The sequence below is a fragment of the Lemur catta genome, chromosome 4 (assembly GCF_020740605.2).
Source record: "Lemur catta isolate mLemCat1 chromosome 4, mLemCat1.pri, whole genome shotgun sequence".
Lineage (NCBI taxonomy): Eukaryota > Metazoa > Chordata > Mammalia > Primates > Lemuridae > Lemur > Lemur catta.
The window spans coordinates 7,484,221-7,500,609 of NC_059131.1; the positions used below are offsets into that span (position 1 = coordinate 7,484,221).

At 47.7% G+C, this 16,389-nt stretch overlaps 1 protein-coding gene across 1 annotated transcript in view; it reads left to right on the top strand.

Annotated features, from left to right (window-relative positions):
- The first annotated feature begins 4,454 nt into the window (after positions 1–4,454).
- Positions 4,455–16,389, top strand: part of GREB1 (growth regulating estrogen receptor binding 1) — a 66,336-nt gene continuing 54,401 nt past the window's right edge. Inside the window, exons 1-3 of the mRNA XM_045549053.1 lie at positions 4,455–5,010; positions 9,868–9,987; positions 12,392–12,568. Of these exons, the coding sequence (XP_045405009.1) occupies positions 4,854–5,010; positions 9,868–9,987; positions 12,392–12,568 (454 nt within the window). The 5' untranslated portion in view covers positions 4,455–4,853. The remainder of the gene's footprint in view (positions 5,011–9,867; positions 9,988–12,391; positions 12,569–16,389) is intronic.

The following is a 16,389-nucleotide window of genomic DNA, read 5'->3' on the forward strand; positions in this document are numbered from 1 at the left end:
GAAATAGACCCACATCTGATTACCTCCTGTGAGGCCCAGCAGTCAACCAGCTGCATCCCTGTGTACGGGATTTCCAAGCAACTTTTTGTGCCTCACTCTTGAGAACAAGCAGAAATCAAAGGTACAATTGAAACAGCATCCACTAGGCCTCCTGCCTTCAGGTCTTCCCTCCGGTTTTATCCCCGACTCCTCTGTCTGATTGACCTGCCTGAAACGTTACCTTTGTCATTGTAAATCTCTAACTCTGCAGCTCCAGGGGCTGTCTCTCACCTATTAAAAACATCTAATTTTTACCCTTAGGTTTGTTTTTGTTGTTTTATCACTGTGTCATCTTGTAAACCATTTACAAATGAACTTACTTCTTTTGCGAGAGTACGTCTGTTCCCTTGGAGTTTCATGCCTTTGCGCTCTCCTGTGCCTTTCTCAAATGCTGTTCTCAATGTTTTGCCCAAAATATCCTACTGGGCCATTTCAAGCACCAGCCCCCTTGGCCACCCAAGTTCTTACTGAGTTTTCCACCTTCTTAAGTTGTAGCACTTATGGACGACAGTACTTTTTGTCCCTTGTCATTTATGATATGAAATTCTTGTCTTTTCATGTGAATGTTCATATTTAGCCAGAAATTAATGATTGTGCACTAACCACTGGGCACCATGCTAGGCCCTTTCACACACTCCGTCTCTTTTACTGTCTGTAACAACCAATCAGCCAAGTCCCCTATTTTATAGATGAGAGCACTGAGACTTAGCAGAAAGCACTTTGCTCAGGGTCACGCATGCTCTTTCCAGTCTGCTACAGCCAGGCTTTTGTGCATGAAGGTGAAGGTTGTGGTTTGATGGTTGTCTCTGCTCTGATGGGCACTGCTCAGATTCTGCAGCTGAAGCACATCATGTGTCAGCGCTGGGGGGAGCTGGTTTGGGCCTTGCAGTGCAGGCAGTGGACATGCGTGCCAGGGTATGGAAGGAGTCCTGGAGACAGTCTGCACGCTTGAATAGCTGCAGCAGGAGTCCAGCAGAGAGGCCAAGGGCAGGGAGTGAGTGGTCAGGGCCAGGGCAGGGAAAGACGGACCAGCGCAAGGAGGCCTTTCCTAGGCGTTGGCTGTGTTTGTTCCATGCGGCATTTGGGAGGATTTGAGCTTTGATCTTTGATCCTGAACTAGGCTCTTCTCTGTCTGGGTCTTTAGTTCCCCACGGGTCAAGTGCTGGTTTATCATCGCCCAGAGCCCAGAGCGCTCCAGGTGTGCCTCCACTGCAGGCCTGCCGTGGCCCGCCTGTCCCGAACCTTCCTCACCTGGCAGGTGTGGCTCTGAGGCCAGGCCCTGCCTGTGAGATAGAGCACTGCCGCCTCACCTAGAAAGTCCCTACAGTATTTGGATGTGGTCCAATAGGGAATAACAAAAACGGCCACAGCTTTTAATAGTGTTTTTAGCACATCTTCCTTGTTCTTATTTATCGGTATACTAGGTCTGTCCGGAAAGTATCCAGCCGTGTTAATCTACACATTCATATTACATGGCTGGACACTTTCCGGACAGACCTCGTATACTTCCTGGTGTGATTTCACACGATCATTCGATACGGAATCGTATCTGATTCCTCTGGCACTATTCACTGATGGAATTAAAACTTTGATGTTCAGTTAGGGCTATACGATGAAATTTCCATTTTTTTGAGTGTGGAATCTCTTCTTTGCCGTGGTCTTTTTTTGCTTCTGCCCCACTGCGCCTTCCTCCCCCCACCCCGTTCTATTTCTTTTCTTTCAACAAGAATTCCTCTAGGTTATGAATCTCTAAGATTTGAATTTATCATTTATAAAATGGGCTTCATAACACCGCTCCACGGCTGCCACACGTTAAATGGGGCACACGCCCAGCACCGTGCACACGGTGGCAGGACAGTGAATGTTAGTTTTGCTTCTTCCTCTTTATTGCGCCGTCTGCGCTGGGCATTGATGTGCTTTCACCGGTGGAGCCCTCTGGGCACCGATCAGCCATCAGGTGAGCTGAAGGGGACCCGGTCACAGGGCATGACCTTGCAGGGCTCTGCGTAAATGGGCCCGACTTAAAGCTGCTTCTTGTGAGCCTGAAGCGCTTCAGACAGAGATGCTGCAGAAATAGGAGGCGGATGTGATGTTATTAATTGGCAGTGGCTATAAATCCGACACCTGAGAGTGATGCACGTGTCCCCCAATGTGGCTGCTAACTCCTCAGTCACAGCTTGAAGTGTGCAACAGGTCGGGGTGGGAAAGGCAGGCGAGAGGACCCTGAGGCTTCTCTGACTGTGCGCTGCCCTCTCTCTTTCAGGAGCACTTTCTTTTTGTTGGGGCTAATTCCTGAGCAATCCTCCTGACAGCTCATTTCCCCTGGGCTGTAAGCAGAGGCTGACCCAGGGGCCCCGTGGTCAGCAGTTACTGCCACAAGCAGGAAGTGTTTAATGGTTTCCGTTTACTTTTAGTTGGAAGAGGAAAGGCTGAACTTTCCTTACAATGGGGACAGAAAAATCAACATGACCACAGCAGTTCATTATACCTTGAGGAGGGACACCAGAGCTCCTGAGGGCGCCAAGGGTGACATCTTGAAAGTGCTCTGCCACCAACAGAACAAGGATGAGGAGAATCTATTACACATGCTTTGAGTCAGACTAATGTGCGAGATTTTGCCTGGCTGGCGAGGCCAGTCGCATCACCAGTGTGTGTGCGGTCGTCGCAGATGAAGGCAGGAAACTACTGTCCTATGGTGGGCACTTGTGCTATTTTGTAAGTTAAGTGCTACTTTAAAAATTAACAGTATAGTAGACAAGAAATACACAAGGACATAGAGCAATTGAATAATCTATCTCCTTTCATCCCTTGAAGAGATCGTCTTTTCTCATCTATAAAAATCCAGCAGGTATATGGCAAAAAGAAACCCTTAACAAGTTTAAAAAGTAGAGTTTCTAAAGACCACAGCCTTGATTGTAAGCCAATAAAAGCTAGAAATAAATGTTATGAGGCTGACCCCATCCCTTGCCCAAGTCTTTATGATTTAGAATTAAACACAAACTCCAAGATAATTATTGGATCAAAGAGAGAATCAACCAGCCTGAATGAGAGGGAGACCCTGTCTCCTCTAAAAATAGAAAAATTATCTGGGCATGGTGGCACCTGCCTGTAGTCCCAGCTACTGGGAGGCCGAGGCAGGAGGATTGCTTGAGCCCAGGGGTTTGAGGTTGCAATGAGCTATGATGATGCCACGACACTCTACCTGGGTGACAGAGCGAGACTCTGTATTAAAAAACAAAAAGAGAGAATCAAAAGGGAGATCATAAACTGTCTAGAAAGGAATGAAAAGAACTCTTTATACTAAATCTCTGCACCATAGCAAAAGAGGCACCCAGAAAACAATGCGTATAAAGATGATAATAAAGTAATTAGTTTAAAAAGTTTGGAAAATGTACAACAAATTAAACCAAACGGAAATACAAAGAGGGAGATATAAACAAAGAGCTAAATTTAATGAAATAGAAAATAAACAGAAAACATTAGGGATGTATATCCATTTAAATGCCTGTTCTTGGGAAGGACTAAAGATAGAAATCTAACCACATGTCTGATCAGAGAAACAGCTGAGTAAATATTAGCATTTTCATTCAATGGAATATTATACAGCCATTAAAATTGTTTTAAAAGCATTTGTAAACGGGTTGAGTGAAATGCTTATGTCAAGTGAAAAGAAGATGTATTATAGAATGATCATAATTCTGTGACTTTAATCTCCCATCCCTTCCGCTCCCAAATTCTGAAGAGAATGAAGTCCATAAAGAAAGTCCTTAGAGAACACATCAAAGTTTCACAGTAGGAGTGAAGTACTGACTCATGCTACAACACAGACGAATCTTGTAAACATTGTGCTAAGTGAAAAGTGCCTGTCACAAAAGACCTTGGAATGAATGATTCTGTTTGTATGGAATGTCCAGAATAAATCTATGGAGACAGAAAACAAATTAGTTGTTGCCTCCAGCTGTGGGGAGTGCTGGGTGTGGGTTTCTTTTTTGGGGTGAAGAAAGTGTTCCAACATGCACTGTATGAAGGCTGCACAACACTGTGAGCATACTGAAGACCACTGAGTTGTACACTGTCAGTGGTGTGGTATATGAATTATATACCAATTCAGCTGCTCTGGAAGAAAAATCACAGTAGTTATCTTAGGGGATAGACGTATCAGTGATCTTCCTCTTGGTTTCCCATCCTCTTCTGTAATTTCCACGTTTCCAGGTGTTCCAGATGTAATTCTGCAGTACTTGTAGAGTGGAAACACATCATCGACTAAAAAACATTTTAAGGGAAGAATTGCTAATAGTCAGCCTTTTACCAGACAAGGCAGTGATGAAAAATCTGCCGGCTTACCTCCTGGGAAGGTGAGGGAGGCCGACTCCTGTGATCCTAAAATCTGGGGACGGCGGTGGTGGGTTGCTCAGTCGCCATTACATACGTAAAGTGTGGAAGGGCCATTGGTCTGCAGGTCATGGAAGACATAACATCATTTGTCTGGGATCCCTCAAGGGCAGGGACATATCTCTGGGGAGAGAGAAACCTGGGGGTGGCTAAGAGGCAGTTTCTAGGGGAGTACTCTGCAAGGTGTTTAGCTGAGTGCTAAATTAGAGAAAGCTGTTACTTATATAACTTCCTGTAATTGCCCAGCAGTAGCTGCAGCTGAGGACAGCCGCCCTCTCCTGGTCTTTGCTGAGCGGAGGCCACACGGCCCTTCCTCCTTGCAGCCGTTTTTCCTTCCACTCTGAGCTTCGTGTGTGGAGTCAGACTTTTCCACCCAAACTGAAATGCCATTTTAAAAAGAAGACTGCATCCCCTTTTTGAAGATGGGCAATTCTTACGCTGGCCAGCTGAAGACAACGCGGTTTGAAGAGGTCTTGCACAACTCCATCGAGGCCTCGCTGCGCTCCAACAACCTGGTGCCCAGGCCCATCTTCTCCCAGCTGTACCTGGAAGCTGAGCAGCACCTTTCCTCTCTGGAAGGTAGGAGATGCCCATTTCTTCCCTTTGTGTATTTCTTTTACTGTGTGCAGTTTAATGTGAGCAGCAGAACTTGAAACTCTCCTCTTCTGCTCTGTGTACAAAATGAGACTAGCAGAAAAGAATTCTTAGAAAAAGAAAGTTGCATATAGGTTCTTACTTGGCTAAAATTGAAGTACATTTCAATCATAAAGTTGCAAGGAATAAAAGTAGCAGGAGAAAGGAAGAGGGCAAATTGTTCTGAACTGGTTGCTACATGTACTCTTATTAGAAAGCTTTGACATTTTCACTTGGATAAGCAAGAAATTTTTTAACATGCTTTTTGGCCTTCAGCTGTATATTTTTTCTCTCTGTCCTGTGAGTCACAGCCATATCTTTGCCAAGTAGTCAATGCCGTTTCTCTTTGTAATAGCAGATACAAGAGCCCTCCAGGAACTTTTAAAAACCAAGAGCAAACCCTTATGAATTGCACACGTGCCAAGAATAAACAAATTACCTTCAGGCCTGGGGACTCACTTTAGGGTTTACTTAATTATCCAGAGAATAAAATGGTTGTGTTTTCTATAGCGGTGTATCATCATGTCAAAAGTTACCCCTTGGCAACCCATAGTATGAGACAGCTACTGTTATGGAAGTTCATTTTGTGAGTTTATGTCTTTTAATTGAAGTTATCTGCAGACTTAGCTACTGAAGTGAAAAGAGGCCATGGTTTAAAACAAAAATCAGTAAACTAATGTTAAACAAGAAAGTATTCAGTGTGCCAGGGCTCGTGCTGGGATGCTCTTGCATGTGTGTGTGTGTGTGTGCATGTGTGTGTGTGTGTGTGTGTGTGTGGATGGTAGGCTGGAGTGAGTAGAAGAACATAAAGAAAAACAAGTCACGGAGGTGCTTGTCTTCAAGGGCTTTGTGTTGAGCTTGTGTGATATCTGATAGTTCCTTCTTCTAGCAGGGAGGCATTCCTGTGTGACTGTTTAAAATGTCCTTACTAAATTAACCTTGCAAATGTCTCCTCTAAAGACCTGTGTCTGAATCTGAGATAAACTAGATTGTGGGCAAAACCATGAATTAGGAAAACCAGTAAGTCTCTGGGATTCACATTGAAAGTGGCAACGTTTTCTGGCATAGAAAACATTACTGTGACATTGTGGGGAGTTGAGAAATAACCGGAGAGCCTTTTATAGACTGTTTTTGGCCAGTTGAAAGACTTTCGTGGAATATGTATTTTGTGATCATCCTTAACTTCTTATAGTATTGAAAAGCTCTGTTGCTAATGATAAATTAATAATAGTAATAATGATAATTGAGTACATTTGAATGGTACCTTAAAATCTGCAAAGTGCTTTTTCACCTCTACCAGCCAAAGTAATTGAATCCCATGATTTGGGAAGATGCAAGACTGGTTTGCTGGAAGTTTAGCAGGAGCAACTGAGCAGCAGTTGCATCCTAGCTTTGGCAGCTCTGAGAGGAAAAGGAGGCAGACAAGTGGTTGAGTGGACGCAGCTGCCCACCTGGGGAGAGCGAGAAGTAGAAAGACCTGTGAGGATTCCTAATCAGCTTGTCCTCCTGTTTGAAGATTTGATAGGCCTCCCCCGGCACACCTCTCCTCTGGAGGCTGTCTCTAGCCTTCTGAAGGCTCAGGGTGCTCTTCTCTGCTGCTGGATGTGGTGGCATTTTCCAGGGACAGCTTTGAGGCTTAGACTCTTCATTCCTTTGGTGCTGAGTGCGGAAGGTTCCCTGCCAGCCGCCAGCAGGCTTGTTCAGCCTTCACGTTGGTCTGAAAACTGAACGAGCCCGCTCTGTGATTTTCCCATTTGTCCAGCAAACAGAAACCCCCTGAGATTTTGGTTTTCTAGTGCAGGCAAACAAGGGGGCTTAGGGGATTGGTGGGAAGGGAGTGACTCTTTTTGGTTTGCTAAATGTCACCATAAACCAAGCACTCAGCTTGAGCCCCTGTTTCTGCATCGTAAAACTTGATGCAGACGGGCTTGTCTAGGCCATATCTTGTTTTGTCTGTGTGTCAGGGTCTCTTATCTTATTTCTTGCCTTCCTCAGACAATAACATGAAAGATGATTTTTATGACCAGGGTGCTGGTATACTAAACACCCCTGGATCTGTTAACATTTTATGTATTGGTGAGGGTGATTTAGCAGGGGTCTTCTTCCTTTGTTCTTTGAATTCGAGTTCTTACGTGCCACCTCCTTCTAGGGGAAAAACCTTTTATACATTGTTGATTTATTTTTTTCTTTAAAGAAAGACCAACAGAACAAACACTACCCCAGCATTTGGGGATAAGTGTTTATCAATTAAACAGGACACAGGTAAATTCTTGTAATCCCACCCACTCAGAATGTCATGGAGTTTCTTCTCCAGGAAAGAAAACAAGATTGAATGTGAGCATTAACATGCATAGCCTCATGCCACACAGAGTCGGGTGGCTCTGAGTTCCTGAGTTTTATTATTACGGCTCCCCTCTCCCAATCCAGTCGGTTTTGTCTAATGCCGTTTTACGGCTCTCATCCTGCCGGGAGGGCTGGGTAAACACGCTGGTTTAGTCTGCTCGGGCTGAGCCCCATCAAAGGCCCTGGGACGTCTGATGCAGACCTTTGACCTTTAATCCTGATTTCTCACTGACTGGATGCCGGGTTCTTTCTTTGACTTTCTGAGGCCTGAGAGGCTCCTCTTTCATTCTTTCTGAGAGTCTGAATTCCTGTTCTTGCTGCTTTGGCAGAATAATGTGCAGACATTTCCTGCATGCACCCGAAGCTCTGAAGGCCTGGGCTTTGGGGGCTGCGTGTTTCATTTCTCTGGGATTTTCTCTCCTTTTTCCACTCTGATCGTTGGTGTCTGTGGCATCCTCTTCTGAGTCTCTGGAGTCCTGGCTCAGAGAGGAGAGAGCGTAGATCTCACAGTTTTCTGTGCCACCCAGGCTGGCCCTGCCCTGTGTTGCTGGTGCCTGAGGTCGCCTCTTTTTACCTTCTGCTAAAACCGCACCATGCCTGCATTTAATGGCAGGAAGGAAGCCTCGGAAGGAGGCTCAAGAATTTATTCTGCCCCCTCCCTTGGGTAATCGTGGGTAATCTTTTTACAGTCTTCCCACCAAGTCCCTCTAGGCCCAGGAAGACTGAGATGTCAGGAATCCTCCCCTCACTTCCTGCCGTCAGGATCCCCACCTGCTGGAAATGCTCAGTGTCCTCTGCCTCTTGGCCCACAGGCAGCCCTGTGAGGTTACTTATGTTCCCAGCGCGCTGAACTGTTTAAATCACATCGGGAACATGCTGTGCAATTCTGAGAGCCATATTTTCCCACATAGACTATCACAATCCCCAGTGACTGTACAGTTCTTCTGGACGAACCACCTCATTTTGAAGGTGCGGGATCAGATGCACAGAGAGGTTAAGGAACTTTCCTGTGGCCACACAGGTAGCAGCCGGTGCAAGGGAACCTTGAGTTCCCTGATTCCCTGTCCAGTCTCTTTCTACTGCACTTGATTTTGCCGTGAACCCAAAACCACTTAGCCCACTGGAGAGAGGAGGGTGTTAGGACCAAGAGAGGAGAGTTTGAGACATGACAACAAAGAAACCAGAACTCAAAGGAGACAGAAACAAAAAGTGAAGAAGGGACTGTATCCCAGCTCAGTGTATTTAAGGATGTTCATAATGACCTTGTTCCCCGTAAGATATCTGTGTGCTATTTATTAAATGACATTTAAAGATAGACAAGTTGAAAGGGACTTTTATCCAAAATGTCTAAGTTAAAGGAAGTTGGCAGGACTGAACGTCAGTAGCTCTGGAATCCGCTCTCTCCAGCAGTGCTGGCCCGTGTGGCGGGATCCTGCTCAGAGCAGTTGGGCGCCTAGCACACGCCGTGCTTAGACGCTTCTCTGCTGGGCGCAGCACCTGGGGTACGGGGTGCGTGTCTGCCCTGCAAGTCTCTGGGAGACGACAAGAAACTCATTTCACTGCAGTGACAGAGCCACGTGCCCAGAGAGCGTGGATTTATGTGGTCAGCGGTGGGCTCCCCGCCAGTTCCATGTTCACCATTCCTCCTGAAAGATGATTTCACTTAAAAAAGTTTTCTAAAGCCATAAGACATTTGTGTAAGACAAATTTGGGTGTGTTTGTATTTCTAGTAATAGATGCGTGCATTCTTCCCTTGGGGAGAAATAGTAACCTACAGTTTAGCAGCTCCCTTGCTACGTAGAGGTAGTTAGTACTACTTACATTTTGTCTCCTGAACTAAGCAGTGCAGTTTAGGTGGCGAGAGCATCAGCTCAGGCATCAGACACGACTGGGAACATGCAGCCTGTGCTACTTAGCAGGTAGCTGAAGAGCTGTGGGCCAGTCATTGGATCTCTCTGAGCCTCAGTTTCCTTATTTGTAAAATGGCCTCCGTGTTATACCATGAGACCTCCTGCACAAATAATTGGAATGTCTGTTATGCACAGGCGTTGTGCTCAGTCATTATCAACCACTTATACGTGTATTAAACCCCTAACATGTGTGCAGCTGTGGTGGGTAGAAGAGAAGTGACCTTGAATTTGAAGTCACCAGGCCAGGCTCTGGCCGAGTCTGTTTGCCATGTGACCTCGGGAGAGTTACCCATCCTGAGCGAACCTCAGCTTTTCCCCCTAGTGAGGAAGGATGATGATGCCCTGCTGACGGTGCGTTTTGTAAGGACTGGTTACTCACTAGCCAGGACTTGCAGAGTGCGTGTTAACCGAGTGGGACTCGTTCTGCATCAGTCCCATAGTCCTGCGTCCTTGCTGAGCCCGAGGACCCGGGTGGGAGGAAAGGCCCCCGTGGGAGCTCGGGGGGCCGGACGGCGCAGCCTTGCTCATCGTTCTCCCTCCCCACATCTAGGTGGCAGCCGAGTGGACAATGAGGAAGAGGAAGAAGAAGGAGAAGGAGGGCTGGAGCCAAACAGTCTCCCAAACTCTTACCAGCTGCACCCTCCCCCCGAAGGATGCTGCACCACAGATGGTGAGACTGACTGCTGGGCCACTGCCGGCCACTGCCCAGAGTCCGCAGCTGGGCCGGTGGCCAGGCCTGTGGCTGTGTGTGGCCGGGGTCCTCTTTTCCCATCCTGTGTCCCTGAGGCATGAGCTGTGCCTGCGGGCTGCGGCCGCCCACCTGAGCCAGCAGCTCTGCAGACACCGAGCCGTAGATGCCAAGGCAGGGTCACAGCCTCTGCCACTCCTCGGACAGCCTCAACTCATGAGTGACTTGGGAGGCAAAAATCCATTTTTTTGAAAACTGGAATCTGTTTTCCCTACTCAGGCCTCTTGCACAGCACACTTCACTCAGAATTGATTAGGAGAAATAAGCTCACGTTTATTAGTATTTTACTGTTGAACAAGCAGATACATGTTATCTCGGGAGCCCTATAAAATCAGTCACCTTATTCCTGTTGAGAACCTGGTTGGGTGGCAGCTTAGTCCCATGCTGAGGGCTGGTGCTCTGCATTCAGGCTGGTGTAGCCCCTGCTTCTGCCACCCACCGGCCAACAGCCTCTCTGACCATTACTAAGCTCATCTGTCCTGACACCATACCAGTCAAGGGGTGGCACTAGTTATTTAAAATAACTAGTTATTATAAAGCAGTAACTAATTAAGTATTGAGCCCTTGCTCTGGAAATATGGAAATAAATGGTATGAGAGCTTCCAGTTTGATGAGGAGCTAAGTAGGGAAGCGGATACTTTGTACACAGTGGAGAGTGCTGGGGTGGGGGCAAGCAGGGGTGCATGGGAGCAGAGGACAGGCTCCTAGCTCAGGTAGAGAGTTTGGGAAGGCTTCCTGGAGGAGGCAGGGTTTTGGAGAATTAGTTGGAGTTAGCCAGGAGACTGCGATGGCATTGGGGGAAGCTGGGGAATCCTAGACAGAGGGAACAGCATGTGCAAAGGCTTGCAAGGGGGAGAATATCGCCATCTGGGGAACTGCTAGCAGTTTCTTTAGGTAAGGGCCTGAGATGTGGTGGGCTGGGTTTGGAGGTTTATGGAGATACCATGTACCCTCCCTGGAGGCCTGAACTTGACCTTGGTGGGTTGCTCTTCCAGGAAAAGGGAAGTCAGTACAGTGGCTTTTCATGGGGTAGGACTTCTAGTGTCCGAGTGTTAAAAAGGCCGCTGAATAAAATGATAGGAGGTGAACTCTCCAGTGGTCATTATAGTGATTTTCACAGAATTTCCTATTGAATGCAGTAGATACTATGACTGCTCAGACCTCTCTTCCTGCAGCTCATCAGAAGGTGGGGGCCACGCTGGGCTGGGAAGGCCCTTTGTCATGGAGTTGGGGGCCCTGCTGGGTGCTTGCCCTGGACCTCAGGGAGCTGGCCCACCTTCCCCAAGTCCATGTGGGGAACACCCCGGGCCTGGGAGTCAGCCTGGCACCCCTTCTGGTCCTCCTCTGCAGCTTTGGGCAAATCATTTAACCTCTGAGCCTCAGTTTCCCTCTCTTCAAACTGGGAACAGTAACACTTTCCCACAGGTGACGCAACGAGAGCTCTGCAGGCCTTGCCTTGGCCCAGTGCCTGGCACTGGCTTCGTGCCTGCCAGCCTCTCGGCAGCCTTCTCCTGCCTCTGCCCAGGGACACGTGGGCAATGCCAGAGCAAACGGGAAAGCCCAGCGCACAGGAGGAAAGTCTCCTGAACTTTGGAAGACTCTCATGCAAATGAGAATAAATGCGCCCTGCAAACATGTGGCGCTCTGCAGGGCTCCTCGGCTCCGTCTGCTGTCTTGGTCTCTGTCTGTAGCTGGAGGGGGCCTGGGAGAGGGGGCCAGGACACCCTCCCCTGGAGGGAGACCCTGGAAAGGGCTTATCCGAATGAATCTCAGCTGTTTCCCTCTTCTTGCTTTGGCCCCAGATATTTATAGAAACTTATTTTTTTGAATAGGAAGTATACTTAAAAGACCTAAAACACGAAAGGTTCGCAAGCGCATAGAGTGACAGGCTCTCGGTGCTCTCGGCCTTCCCCGTGTCCTGTCCTCCTGTTCCCCACACAGAGGAAGCCGGCGTTACCAGATTCTCACCCCTCGTTCTTGACGCTGGCCTTTTTCTCATCCGTGTAAAATGCAGCATGTAAAAAATGTCAAATTCCCCTCTGTGCCTTATGGATTCATCTTTTATACATTATAATTTGTTGTCCTTTGCCTTAAACCCTTTTCCTGCTGACCTTCATTTGCACATCAGTGTGTATCGTACGGTGGCACCAATACACAAATGATTAACGTGTGGTCGGTCGTGAATAACTACGATTATAGTGTTAGCTCTCCGAATTCACTGTGAGGCCAGCCACACCCAGAAGTGAGGGTTGCTCCGGACTCTGCCCCTGCGACCCCGGGCTCCGGGAAGCCCTGGGCGGCGTGCGAGCCCTGTCTGCCCTCCTAGGGTTCTGCCAGGCCGGGAAGGACCTGCGCCTCGTCTCCATCTCCAACGAGCCCATCGACGTCCCTGCCGGCTTTCTCCTCGTGGGCGCCAAGTCCCCCAGCCTGCCAGACCATCTCCTGGTGTGCGCCGTCGACAAGCGGTTCTTGCCAGATGACAATGGCCACAACGCTCTTCTTGGTAAGTTCTTCTTTTGCCTTTCTCTGGGGCTCTGTCTGCATTGGGTGGGTAGGGACAAGGGAGGGCTTGGCTGCTGGTGGTGGCAGAGAGGCCACTTTTGGGACCCCTTCGTCAGCACGGCACGCAGCCCAGCTTGTCTCTGGGTAGACCGTTTCTTTGTGGAATGGGGTGCAAATGAGATTTATTTTACAATATGACTGCCTCTCTGCAGAAGGCCCATCATTTAGTATTAAATTTTTCATACACTTATTCCTTAAACCTTCCCAAGTGTCCACCTGTGTCAGGAAGGGGCTGCAAACCCTGTCCTAGACACTCAAAACCCAGCTGACGTGAGGCAGAGGAGAATCAGGCCGTGTTCCTGCCTCCAGAACGTTCCTGTCCTGGATAACTGTGGGCACCTGCTGTCTGTGGCTCGCCACTCACCTCTCAAGGGGGGTTCGTTATTACCCCGGTTTTATAGGTGGGCTGGGGCCTGTTGCAGACTTGCCCATGGGCACACTAGTGAAGAAGACAGAGCCGGGTCCAAACTCTAGTCTTCTTGGCTCCAAGTTCTACCCTTCACCATACCGCGTGGTCTTGACCGTGTCGTGGTCAGTGTCAGGATAGGGGGCACTGAGTCTTTCCCTTCCAGCCATTGGCACCACCAGCTTTTGATTTTCAAACCAGCGCTGCCCACTGAGGCCCAACTTCAGTGCAGAGTTGAGGCCAACCTTGCCAGGCTTGGCTTCCATTCGCTCAGGCGACGTCACTGAGCTCCCCCTGCATGCCTGGCTGCACTCAGCATGCTCCCCCTCTTGTGGAGCAAAATCTGGGAGACCCGAAGTTTGGATAAAGAGCCCAGAGATCTGAGTCCCAGCCCTGCATCCGATCGCAGGTCTCTGTTTCCCCCGTGGGCCGCTGTGTCCTCATCCGTGAGGTGGGGAGGTGATTTCCACATGTGCCCAGCAGTTTGCTTCTGTCTAGTGACTTTGGGTCTGGTCACTTCACCTGGCCTGGCATTTTCTCTGGAGAAAAACCCAGCAGGTGGAAGGATTGGTAATGAATGATCAATTTCAGTTGTAGCCTCAGGAACACTCTTCATTGTAGAAGTGAGTTTGATAGTGAGAATTTGTGGGAAGAACTTCCAGGTTAAACCACATGATTTCTTCTGTATTTCCGATGTGTATCAACATTTAAGCCTCCATCCTTGTGCATGATATAGCCCTAAAACTGGATAGACAAACTCACTTCGACGGATATTTACTGAGTGCGTTTTACGTCTGAGGCACCGTGCAGAGGGTGGAGAATGGAGAGAGGAGAGAACGCAGTAGTTCCTGCCGTGTGGGCCGTGGGGGCCACACTCGTGTGCCAGGTGAACACTCACAGGAGGGACAGCGCCGCTCTGGGACAAAGATGATGGAGAGAAAAAGTTTTAGCCAATTCTCTCTTTAGGCAGGTCCATGGACTTATTGTAACGAGCTCTTTAAAATGAGAACCATAGAAAATTCACTCTCCCAAAGGAGCTGATGGGCTCGCTGAGCCTGGGGTTGAATTTGCCCTCCAGGGCTGCTCAGGACAGAAGCGTGGCGGGAAGCCGGTGCCTGACGCCGCGTTAGCGTTTGATCTGGCGTGGCACGGGGCTGGAATTTGTCTGAATTCCGCTGCTTTGCGACTGTAAAGGAATTGCCAGGGTAGTAAAGGAGCTGCTGCCTCTTGGCCCGTGGAGATGAGAATCTTTAGTTCCTTCACAGCCAGCCCGTGACAGCGCCGGTTCTTTGGGGAGTGTGGAGGAAGTCAGAGCGTTGTTAATTGCTTGCCAAAAAGCCATCTGAAATGGGTAACAAGGGCCGGTTGGTAATAACCGTCGCTTTCCTCTTTTAAAATAACTTTATGCTCTCGGCTTGCACACTTAATGCTGTTTAGGTTTCCTGCAATTAACCCTGATGGCTGCACAAGACAAGGTGGCTCCTTATAGCTGGGCGGTGGCCGGGTTGGGGACCTATCAAACGGAGGCTGTGGAATCTCTTGAGGACAACAATGGCTTTAGGAGCCTTGTTTCAGTGATTTTGAATCAACTGAGGGATTTTATCTGAGAAAGCTGGAAGATTAAAATCTAGGTGTGTATTTCAGTTTTTTGCTGGTAATTTATCTAAATTGGATAATAGCTAAGACCTAAGAGAAGAAAACATATTTTGCTAGACTGTTCATTCTTAGGTGGAAGTAAACCAGTCCTTTGTTCATTAAGCAGGCAAATACTTGACACATTTATTGAATAGATTATATAACCTGAAACCCTTCAGCTATGCCTGAAATCCCAAAACCAAGTTGGACCCAGCCCTTCTCTTGGGAGAGAAATGCAGGCAAACCGAGATGTCCAGCCCAGACGTCCAAAACAAACGACCTTGTTGATAAATCTTAAATAAGTCTTTGTGCAACGTGCTGTAGCAGAGGGGTGTGGGGATGTGGAAGAACACGCTGACCCTCAGTGGTGGGAATGGTGTCTCAGAGGATGTGGTGTCTGAGTTGGGTCCTGAAAACTGAGTGGAATTTTGCCAGTTGGAGAATAACAACAACAGCCACTAAACACTGATAGCGGCCAATGTTTACTGAGCATTTATCATGTGCCAGAAATGGCTCCAAGCAAGTTAAGATAACCAGTGAGGTGGGTGCATTGTTATCTAGCCTTCCTATATAGATAAAGTAACAAAGGCACAGAGAGGTTAACTGACTTGCTCAGAGGCACCCAGCCGTTTGGACCCAGGTGAGCTGGCCCTGGTGCTCGGAGGCTAGAGGACGAAGGGCATCTCGCAGAGGGAGCCGCGTGTATGCCAGAGCGTGGTGTGCTGGAGAGGTGCTTAGAACTCCCTGAGGCTGGAGCAGAGGCTTGGGGAGTTCAGTTGGGTCCTGCTTGGAAAACACTGTGGCACCCAAGAAGCCATTTTCAAACTGTGGAAATAGGAGGGTATCGTGATATAGTGTATCTGTCCTTCCTCTTTAACAGTTACCAACACAGAGCCAATCTTGTTTCATTTATAACTCCCTGCTTTTCTTCCTTTTGGGATTATTTTGAAGCAAATCTCAGACATGGTGTCATTTCTTCTGTAAACATTTCATTGTGTATCTCTAAAAGGTAAGGGATTTTTTGGTTAGAAATCCAATACTATAATCATATCTAAAAATTTAACAACAATTCTTTAATATTATCAACTATCCAGTGTGTTCCAATTTTATCTTACACCTTTTTTCAGCAGTCGGTTTATTTGACTCAAGATCCAAACAAGGTTCTCCGGAAGCATTTGGTGGATATGTCTCTTGTGTCTTAATCTGTAGGATCTTCCTTTCTCGTTTTCTCCTTACCATTTAATATTTTTAAGAAACACTGGAGTGTTAAAATAAGGTGGTGATCACTATATTTTAATTTGTGTTTTAGGAAGATCTTATAGGTCACACACCTCATTTATTTTTATTGAAAGGGAGAAACTGAGGCAGAGAAACTAGTTATAAACTTATTGCAGGATTCGGTTGTAAGTTTCAAACCTAACACCCCACTATTAATATTTACCACCCCCGAGTGCGTCCCATCTTCCCCATGCACACCTGGGACCCTGCCCCAGGTCCTGTCTCATCTGGAATCTGATACGGTGCCTTACGCTTTCCCGACACAGCTAGGTCATTTCTATACTTTAGTCAGGATTTGCCCAAAATGCCAAGCCAGAGGCTCTGGGCATATTTTTTCCCCCTCATTTGTTGTTAGGCTATATTTACTGCCACAAACGGGACAGTGACAGGAATAACAGAAATCCAAAAACTCAAAAAGGAAAAATTGCCCAAATCTCACTTCC